At 44.4% G+C, this 10,911-nt stretch overlaps 2 protein-coding genes across 6 annotated transcripts in view; one reads left to right on the top strand and one right to left on the bottom strand.

The window, feature by feature from the left end:
• The window catches only part of LOC107272851 (tudor domain-containing protein 1), a 76,584-nt gene that overhangs the window by 41,768 nt on the left and 23,905 nt on the right, over positions 1-10,911 (top strand). The window lies entirely within an intron of this gene.
• LOC107272918 overlaps positions 6,745-10,911 on the bottom strand; it is a 21,625-nt gene continuing 17,458 nt past the window's right edge. The window contains exon 3 of the mRNA XM_015750593.2: positions 6,745-8,590. Within this exon, the coding sequence (XP_015606079.1) occupies positions 8,244-8,590 (347 nt within the window). The 3' untranslated portion in view covers positions 6,745-8,243. The remainder of the gene's footprint in view (positions 8,591-10,911) is intronic.

Raw genomic sequence — 10,911 nt, 5'->3', positions numbered from 1 at the left:
GGGGGGGGGGGGGGTAGAGACAGGAGGGGCATGAAATGGAGGGCAAAGGGCTCTGAACGCGGTAATGCATTTATCGATGTATCCCGCAAATTGCACTAGCAACCTCGGGATTTTGAAAGGTCCACTATCAGCCCGTAGATAGTAGCTACCAAGTGTACTAACTGTACTAAAGCGAAGTGCATCGGTGAACGATCGGCCCGTTTCCATCACGAATGTCGCAACCGGGAAAACTGGAAATATGACGAGCCATAATTCTGACTGATCAAATATGTATGGATTTGTTCGTCGATAGAATTTCACTAGCCGGCATTTGGCCCCGATGATCTGATCTTCTGCGGTCCGGCCACCGACTCTCCCTATATTTGTTAACATTACTTGTTTATCCGGTAAACGTATGAACAATCATCGCCAACGAAGGGCTTGTTCTCACGGAGCTGTATATTTGGCCTGCGTACCCTGCATTTTGAATTTCCACATTGAAAACCATTGCCAGGGTGCCTCCCACGTGACTCACAATAAATTTCACCCTGATTTCCGTTCCACCCTCTATTATTGCCATATACGACTCACTCATTTTTATTTTCGACTATTGTAATAGATATGCCATGATTAATCGATCGTGGCAACACCACGAGTACATCCACTCGCTTTTCTGCACTACCTTTGGCTACTAACTTTCTGTATCTGTTTTATCTTGATTTTTATATATATGTATATATATTCCTCTTTCTTTTTTGCTCTATAGACTTTCAACGGTTTTTTTTCTTTCTTTCTCTTTTATTCTCTTTGACTATCTTTTCTTTTCTTTTCTCTTTTTTTTTTTTTTTTTTTTTTCACAGCCATGCATACCTACAGCTACAGGGTGTTCCAGAAGTAACAAATTGTATAGCCTTATTTTAACGCTCCAAAGTCCAAAAGCAGCTGCAATCTAAAAAAACTAATAAAGACTTTTCGAATTGGCTTATACTATTTTGAATATCACGATATGGGGTTCGTTAACTCTGGAACACCCTGTATACTCATCTTACTGTAATACTGCTGGGTACTAAATGTATTTCGATATATATATATGCACTGAATTCTATCCCCACGCGCCTGATACATTTTTCGTCTCTTCGTCCTACATAGAAACTGGATTTTTTTCGCTGCACTCTAGCAGCAGGTCTGGCTGCTGGATGCCAGTGCACGTGTTAGGAGTCTATGTAAATTGTGTAAATTTGAGATTGGTAGACAGTGCCGTTTTCTCTATAGGGAGTAGATGGCTATAGATATGTGTAGCGAGAGCCGTGAGAAAACTTCATCAGCCATACGAGTTATTTCGGATTTCGAATTGAGCTGTCGAATTTTAACTACGGAGTATGGATTTTGCATTGAATAAATTTTGTTTTTCTATTTCGCCACGTAGCGTTTTCGTAATTTTATGAAAAGCCACGTCAAATTTTCTAAGAATTGTATTATGTGCGAACTGTTAAAAAAAAACACATTGAACCCGTGGACCGAGCACAGGCTATAGACTGGCTGACGCTAATAGGTTTCTCAAGAGCAAAACGAGACTTCACTGTTTTCCTAAGATCGCCAAATTGGATCTTTGCCCTTTTTAGATTCGTTCATTTTCTACGTGTGTCCTTTCTAATCCAGGTGACACAGTTTGACTCGCAGGCATTTTAGACGTTGCAGTCAGATCTCTAGGAGATGCGAGTCTCATCCACCTCATATCCCACGTCACGCGAGTCAGTGCCGCCACCGGAACTTCCTAGGGAACACAAAGTGCACCAAGACTCAAAGTTTTTCCAGCGTCTTGGTCCTGAGCGATGCTGGCTGTAGTTTCGTCACGTTCTTGACGCTCCGACAGCCACGTCGATAGTCCTTTCGGGTCCGTTCGAAGTTTCATGTTTCTGCGTTTCCTCGATAAGCAATTTCGCATATTCTTCCGAAAGTTCTCAACTGATGATTATAGCGAAGAATATATTGAGAATTTATTCCGATGCAGAGTGAGCAAGTACCTTATAGGATTAGAATGAGACCGTTTAGTCACAGGTTACGTTCCTTATGCAAATTTGCCCATTTTCCATCGCTTAGTTGATTGGGCTCGCACTATCACTTTATCTGAATACTCCCTGTACCTGCACCCCCTCTCCCCCGCTTCCTATCTCTTTCGGGACGATACTGACTAAGTCTGACGAGTATACAAGTATCTCATTTAACAAATGCTTATAAGTATATAGACATAGTCCCCAGTCCACAGATACTTGCCTAGTTGATATACTCGATTCGGAATAATTTCTCAGACGATATAATTTTTGTTCAGAGTGTATGATAAAATTAATACGACATCAGGTCATTATTTTATTTCATATTCCCCCAATTGAAACGACGAAATTGTTCATCGATACTTTTCAATTTTTCTAAAGCCACATTTGACATAATACACGTGTGGCTAGGTGTACGTGCCTGATGGCAGTGCTACATGTTTACTGGGAATCGGCAAAGGATTTGCAATACTTCTATGGAGCCATTGCGAATCCCGTACGTGCCGCTGGACCCCGTGCCATGGCTTTACTCAGGTGCCAGGAGATTTTAGCAAACAGTTTTATAGAGTAAAATATTACGCGTAGCGTTATCGAAGTCGGTTGACGTGAACTAAAAACATGAGGAACGAATTTAATATATTTTCAGGTGCCACGACCTTACGGCACGTAACGTTAAGCAGTCCCTTGAACTCCCAGCCGTTATCGTAAATCGACTGTAGCAAATATATCTCTGACGGTAGATCATAGCGTTACGAGAAGGTATAAAAAGAGGGTGTTTCAAAAAGCATCCCCCATAAATTATTGGTTTCCGTCACACAACCAGTAACCATCGCACGCATCAAGATCGCCCGAACATGCAGCATGAAAATCAGCGACGTGTAGGCTGAAACGCGTAGTTAAAATATTCGAGTCGCTAAGTAAACCTTGGTAAGCCTTTCTCAGGTTATCGAGACTCGCGCGTCTTGCTGATAACTCGTAGAAGTCGTTAATTGGTAACCCTGCCCGATATTACAGTACTGCGTTGTACTACTACAGTACAAAGAATGATTCGATCTCTACCTGGGAACGAATAACACTCCTACGTCCTCTGAAACGAAGTCGTAACCCAACCGCCGGCTGCGCCAGGTCGTAGAGTCGCGTTCCTCCAATAGGCGCATTAACAACGAACTGCACGATTGGGCTCGTTACAGACGAATTCATCGGAGCGAAAGTGCAGCGATAAAACAATCCTTTCCTGGTAGCTACATGCGCAATGTAATGAAACAATATTTGCGCATCTGCGGCTATATTCGCGTGCACCTATCTCTGTCAGTTCCCCCTCCACGGCACCTCCGCTACTCCTGTACTTATAACCGGTACGTCTCCCTTGCTACTGTACTCGCGGGCTCCTCCTATACCTACCACTACTTCCACCAGTAACGTACACACTTTTGTTAGCAGCACCTAGCGGTCTACTCCTGCTCCAGTGGCTTAATCGCATTGAAACGTTTCGTGCACGTTGAGTCGAACCCGCGTTTCTGCAATTCCCATTCCACCACGACTAACACGTTTGTTCACCTATGAACCAATCGAATACTATCTCGTCCCAGGATTCTCTCCTGATATTGTTGTCTCGCTCGAAGCTTTACGAACGACTGGTTAACGCTGTCTCTTGGTAAAGGACAAGGCTTCCTTCCGCCGTAGCTGCGTGATATAATATCCACGTGCTTTGGCTATGCCTATGCACTTTTAATCGTTTCTCACGGTACGGTGCATATGCCTGGGATACGTTTGGTTTCGCAGTAGCACATTTATTTTTTTATTCATTTCTTTTTTCCGAAGCGTCACACGAATTTATTTATATCTGGAGACGAACTTTGAGGAACCGTGTGTCTAATGGACTTTTTCGAATCAGGTTATGTAAGTGATATTTGATATTTCGTCGATAGCCTTCCAACAGAGTTGTACGTGTTAGATGACTCAATCGTACGGATACTTAGCCAAATTTTATGTGGCTTTCTTTTTTTTTATTTTTCTTACTCAGACGAATTTTTAGCACTTTGGTCGCTAACGTATAGGTGCTTATCGCTCGCTCAATTTTGCGCAAACGTTTCACGCACGTCTGCCTATAGTCGGACTGTATTTCGATAGCCCATGACGTTACGCAGCCTGGAGCTACAGACGCCGATGATATTCGCAATGCCTGCTCGTATGGCTCGTATGGCTCGTATGCAGTCTACGTATGAAATTTTCGATCGGATGAGCACTGCCGATTTCTCTAGCTTTGCGTATCAAATGCACGCTTTGCTCCATTATGATATTTAGTCAATAATTGTACGCTGAGCTCCGCATTGGGAAGATGCCAGGGAAATCTCGTTCGGGTGTTTACGTGCATACGCGCTCCGATGGCTGGCGGAGTGTCGTAAGGTTTTTCAAATGACACTTAATAAACTCTACCGGAGGACGCAACTGGTTTTACAAGGTTATCATTTTTTTTTTTTTTTTTCAAGTCTTCGTGTTCCTGCTTGCCCATCCTTAACGAAGGAGCAACAAACTTCTTGAGCTTTCACGTGTCGGAATATATTTCATATCAAATGACTTTCCTCTCCTTCATTTATGCAAATTCCGAGGTGACATCTTCCTCTCTAATTTTGCAATTTACCCAATACGTCGGATCGTACGAAAACCTCAACCGACTTTTTACATTTCATGCACTCGTTCACTGCCCACGCCTAGCCATTAAGGACACTGATGACGTAGCATTTGCAGAATCCATTGGTCGTCCATATAACATGGATTACGTAAACCGAGAATAAAATAAGGTGATAAATGAAAAATTGTCCTTGTTCCACGGTCGTGGGTTCGAATGGAAAAAAAAATTAATTGCGAAATATTTTAAAAATAATACCGGGCTGGTTTCTATATGGAAGGGAGAGCTCGATGCTGCGAACGTAAATGGTAACTTGGCCAGGCATTCGTGTCTCCTATTTACCTTACTGCGTTTTCTAAATTCTATTTGGGTTTCTCAGTCTATTGTAATTTGCCATCAGCTTTTCTAAGGTACCCGAGCATAGCTGAGGTGATCTTTTTTTTTTTTGTATATAAATATGTTACGTATAGTTCGTGGCTGTGACGCATTCGGGTTTTGCGTCTTGGTCAAGTCTGAAGTCGACCTTGCCAATGACAAGGAGAAGGTCACTAACGATGGATCAAGTTAGACGCGGTCGAATAGACCCGTCGGCTAAAAGAGAAAGCCTGTCGGACTGGACAGTCAACGCAACAAATGGCCGCCTTATCGTTAGGCCCGTTGCGCTTACTCGAGACAGAACCTCCTTTAGGCCGGTTTCTACCTTCCTTCCGTAAAACAAAAACCTCAATACTCGTCGCTGGACACGAAGTTGCATATACGTATAACCTCCATAAGTGTCTACTTTCACAGGCCTTTGTCGATGTCCGTGACCTTCTGGGACGACTTGCCTGACTATTTCCTGTAACGCTACGGTCCGATTGATAAAGTATTGAATAACAATTTTGAAAAAAGGGTCACTCGTCCGACTACACGGTTTGTATAATTGCCGCAAAAGGGTTCGATGTTCATTCGATCACGAAGAATAGATCCTTGCTATGTGCATTGCTCCTAGGCTGGGCGTCCGGCTTTCGATTATTTTTATATTCGCTGGGTTGCGAATTATTTTCATCCGCATAAACAAAGCCCAAAACTTGAAAGGGTAGCTTCAAATTGTTCACTAGTTTTCCAAGCCCCTGGCTACTGTCCATCAGGCAAGATCCCGCGCGGCCTGCGCTTGAAGCCTCATTGATTAAACGCTGTTTGGCTGCATTCTGGCTACGTGGATGAACTTTTTGCAACTTGCACACCCAACGGCATCCGGTATCCTGAAAAATAATCAGAATTATTCGCGCGTCGGATTCTCGCTGAAATATTCGCTTCTCCGTTCGGCCAATTCGAAGTGGCAAAGGGGTACAGTGATGTCTTCTACAAAGAACCCAGATTGGATGAACTCTCTGAGGATGCTGATTCTAGACGCTCTGCAGGGGCCGCTTGCGTTCGAGAAGGAAAAATTAATTTTACAAATACGTTCTTGTCCGTCCGTTAGGCGAAATAAATATTGCACGGATGAGAATCATCGGTAACGGAGAACTCGACTGCTTCACCGAAGTCGATTCACAGTCGCTGTCTGCCGGCCTTACGGCCAACTAAGAGGATTACTTTCGAAGCTCGTGTAGACACCGATAAAACAGCATCCTCGTCTTTCCTCCGACTGACTTTGCCCGTCGCTCACTTTAAAGCCAGAACTTTACAGTGGCGACACTGAAATTTCCACCGAAGCGTATACATATACATATATGGACCACTTACGGATCATCTACATTGGACTTTGAATCTCCCGATTAACTGTGCACTTACCGAACGAGCTTTAGCATCTTCCTTGACAGCGCCCTGGGCTCAGAATTTCATCTTACCAGATATCATACATATCTCGAGAATTCTTCCACGTAACTATTGTTCTCCGCAAACGGACTGCATCTCGAAAAATAAAACTCGATACCCAAATGTTAAATTCTCTTATCTGATTACTGCTTTCAGAATTTCTCAACATTTTCGGATAGTCTTCCATTCCACAGGGCAAAACTGGCTGACAGGTTGCAACCACGTGTTCCTCCTGATAGAGTTACGTCAGGACGTGCTGAAAGAGGATGATTGATTTAGGCTGCGTTCATTTTATTTGATATATATATTTTTTTAATACAACTCTTTCACCCAAGATTGATCTTTTGGGTGATTTTTTAAAAATTCCTTTTTTTCAACTAAAAGAACTTACGGCTCCTTAGGCCAGTGGCAACGATCGATCATTAATACATATCTTACTAAAACGCTATGTGCTTCACTACTGGTGGTTCTTAAAGGATCGTAAAGATGCATCTATGCTTTTTTGCCTTCGTTAACTTCACTGCAATCGGTTTGGTATCGTTTGATTTTAGTGTTCTTACATTGTAGAATACTCTTACGATATAAGCTAGATAATGGTTCGGATTGCTTGTATCGGAGATATTTGGTAAGACGACGATATCGATTACTGTAACGATTCGACCGTACAGATTTAAAGAAAGAAAAATCTGTATTACTTACGACTAAGTATGCTTAGCAACTGCAATTAATATAATGAAGTATCCCATAACAACAACAACTAAGCCTAACGCATGGCCGACACATGAAAATACAAACATTGGACAAATTATCAATATCAAACGAATCTCTGCGACTGAGTATAAGTCTGACACTTCGATTAGAAGTGCGTTATTGAATTTTTTAGAAAATCCATAATATTTCATATACGCGAGTCTTGAGGTGCATACCAAAAAATGGTAATATCTTCATAAACTGAATAAACTGATATCGTCCTCGATTAAAGAAAAGATTAATGGTACAACGAATCGCTTATATCTCCGTGGCTTTGATGGCGTTTCCACAGTGGCCACAGTATCGCCCAGACTTTTTTTTTTTTTACGAGTGCCGACGGAATCGTCGACTACCTTGAAAACCCGGGCTGCGCGAGGTGTAAAGAATTTCCCACGGAGCATGACACTTTGGGTCCGTCATAGCCAACCTCGGGCACGCCGGGTTCAATAGCCTTTAGGTCGCGAAGATACTCCTGACCCGTGGACACTTGTACGCGAACAATTAAGCTAAAGTTATCACTCGGATATGCGAGTCTGCCTTTACAAATGCGCGTTCGCATAAATCGCTAAATTGTAGTCTCCCGTGTCTCTTAGTATGTAAAAGGACGCCTCGCACTGTCCGATTCGTTGCTAATTGCTACTTCGCACTGGCCGACAGACCCATAGAAAACACAAGTGACGATGATGGCTGAAACAAGTAGGGAAACATGCTTGGCGCTGAGGTAAGCCGGAAGGCGGAAGTTTTAATAGACAGCCGAGTGCGAGCTATCCGTTTTAATTTCTTGTTCTCAGTGAGTTTGGCCTCGGGCGTTTTGTACGTTTTCCTTATCCAAGCTGAATCTCGATGTTCCGTGACGCTCTTTCTCTCTGCCCGACAGAGGGTGAACATGCTTTAAGACGTCCGTGCCACGTGGGTCGTACACGCTGCCTGATCGGAAGGTAACAAAAAATCGCTCCGGCACGAAACGCGTTGAGGTGTTATCGTTGGCCGTGGCAGCAGACGATAGATATTGGTAGAGCCACGAAATCGTTCCCTCATTTTCGTTTGACGAATATATTCTCCAGAAGCTCCTTGGTGATGACTCGGTGAGGTCTTGTGGGACTCTCCGTGGGTCTCTGGTAGAGTCTACTGTTGATTGCGTAGAGCTTGGGGCTCAGCTCGCACCTTACGTTGAACCACCAGTCGCAGACGAAGACCGCCTGGCTGAATTGCGTCCCGTTTGGGCACAGAAACGTCGCCTGGCGGCCGTCTATGTCGCAGTAGTGCCAGGCCTGGCATCGAGTCTCCACGTCGGCGAAGAAGCCAGGATAAGGCTGATCGTCGCAGTAGAAATTCGTGTAGGGCACTTTGCCCAGAACCGGGTAGTCGGTCCCTGGTCGACCTGAAACAACGTGCGGATTCAGAAGGAAGCTCTCTTCGGAGTGGCTTCTCGCTGTAGGAGACAATAGGATGTATTCTGGACTCTTTCTCTCTCAATGGATTTACGGGAACTGGTACTTCGCTCGTCGTCTCACTCGTTAACGAGAGCGTATAGCTTCTTCGCTCGGTAAGGACTAACTGGAATGCTAAGATAATTTCTTTTTCGATTACACTCTCTTATCTAGTTCTTCGACTTAAATCCAACAATCGAGGCTCTGTCGTAGGACGGTGGATTAATTGAAGAGTTCGCTAATTGATTATCTATTCCAGTTGTCATATTGTAAACGCGAAGGTTGTACTGCGTCAGATATCGTTATGTCCCATTCACGTGCGTCTTAATACACGGAGATGGTTGTCTTGTATATACCAGTCCTATATACCCTACGCGTTCGTAGGTGCGTCAGACTCCGGTCGAAGTTTCTCATAGAACTTTGAATTAGTGATCACGTTATCTCGGCAGAAGCAAATAAGTTGGCAGGTAATTGCATCTCGCCTAGCAAAGGGTTAATCATCCCCGATGTTTACGAACGGCTTTAAACCTTGGCTTCCGTGAACGTCGTACAGTGTAAATCTAGCAGACCCAAAGGATCGCGTATCGCGTTACCTGTTCGTGACTGTCGAATATCAAAAATCTCCTCGTTCAGCATGTAAATTTTATTAAACATTTAAAAGACGATGAAAGACTGTCGTCCGTTAGTCCTGGAAATTTTTTCTTCCTTTCTGGCGTCATGAAAATTTCTCGAAACCCAAAAGTCACCCCTTAAAACAAATTTACGGTAAAAGCTTATCGATCGTGAATTTTCATGGGGAAACAAATACCGACTCTGCTCGCTAGTGCAGAATTCTCTGTGAAAGATTTCCCATTCCCCTAGCTCCATGCCTCTCCTCTACCCCCTTATTATCATTCGATCTGTCTTCGTGCTTAATAAACCTCTCTCCGTTACCCGGGAACAGGACCGAGATTCTCCTCTCTGCTTCCGTTAACCGGCTGAAGCAATAACAGAAAACCCAGAGACGACGCTGCTCGTCATTCCTATTTCCGTTATCGCGGAGCGTCGCACCGAGCTGCTTTAATCCTCGCCTAGTTGAGAGCCAAGCAAATATGCAAGGAGGCAAAGGAAAAGAGGTTCCATCTTTTGCCACCGTAGAAACGAGCCGTGACAAACGTCCCTGCCAACCGGCAGGTGGGTGTAGCTTGAGTTGCGTCTGGACGAGGAGAAAGAATTGTCTGATGCCTGTGGAAGGTGTCGAGAGTAGTAAGATAGAGAGAGAGAGAGAGAGAGAGAGAGAGAGAGAGAGAGAGAGAGAGAGAGAGAGAGAGAAAGAGGGAGGGAGAGAGGATGACGACGAGCGGGTTAACGAGAAAGAAAGATTGAATGAGAGAACGAAAGGAGTAAGGGTTGAAGGAATAAAGGACTGTAGAAAGATGTCTGCCACCCAAGTACGGGACAGTTCCCCAGGAGCTTCTTAACGTCTCTCAAATTATAACGGCGCGTATAAATCCCCTCGGTGGTGCCACTGGTAGTCTTGTCTAAACAACTTTGCACCGAAACAGCGCCCTCGCTCGCGAATCTCATTGGGTGACAAGCATAGTTTCCGGGATTCTGTTATGTCAGCGTCCCGTCGTTCGTTCCTATACAGTTGCAAACTTGTGAGCCCGCCTACCCGCTGTGTCCTCACTATCCATACGGAATGCAAGGGAGAACAGTGGTGGTCCGGGTCTCGGCCGGTTAGTCCTTGTCTTTCCCATTGAGAAGCGGAGAAGTTGGTTTACACGTGCGAAACTAGCTAGTGGTTTCTCCATTTCGTATATAAGTAGACAGACGCGTAACACCGTAGTAACCTCGCTTCGTTCTGATACTTTATAAATAACGTATTTTACCATTGGAAATTACAAATTACGCTTATCACCATCCTCGATTCGCAACGTCAAAAAGTTTACACGGTCGACCGTCTGCGCCACTTCTGAGCTTACGGGATTTACGTGAACTTCTATCAACCATGAATATCTATCCTCGTGTTTGGCAAACGAAGAACGGAAGTCGGGCATTATCCGTGGCCGAGAGCTCTTTTACATTTTCGCGTGGCCGTAATCATAAAATCAGACAAGCACGCGGAATCGGGTCTTGCTGTCATTCTCGTGTGTACTTGGGTGCATCGGGAGTGAGCGAGATGCAGCGAGAAGAAGGGAGTAGAGCAGGTACGTGGAGTTGCCTAGGTTAGGTTTACGTGTAGAGACCCGCTCTACGGGTGTGCGCGCCAGTAAGAGAACAGGCTCGGGGG

This window comes from Cephus cinctus, unplaced genomic scaffold (genome assembly GCF_000341935.2).
Source record: "Cephus cinctus unplaced genomic scaffold, Ccin1 Ccin1_scaffold0087, whole genome shotgun sequence".
Taxonomy (NCBI): domain Eukaryota; kingdom Metazoa; phylum Arthropoda; class Insecta; order Hymenoptera; family Cephidae; genus Cephus; species Cephus cinctus.
This window is presented reverse-complemented; position numbering and strand designations above follow the sequence as displayed.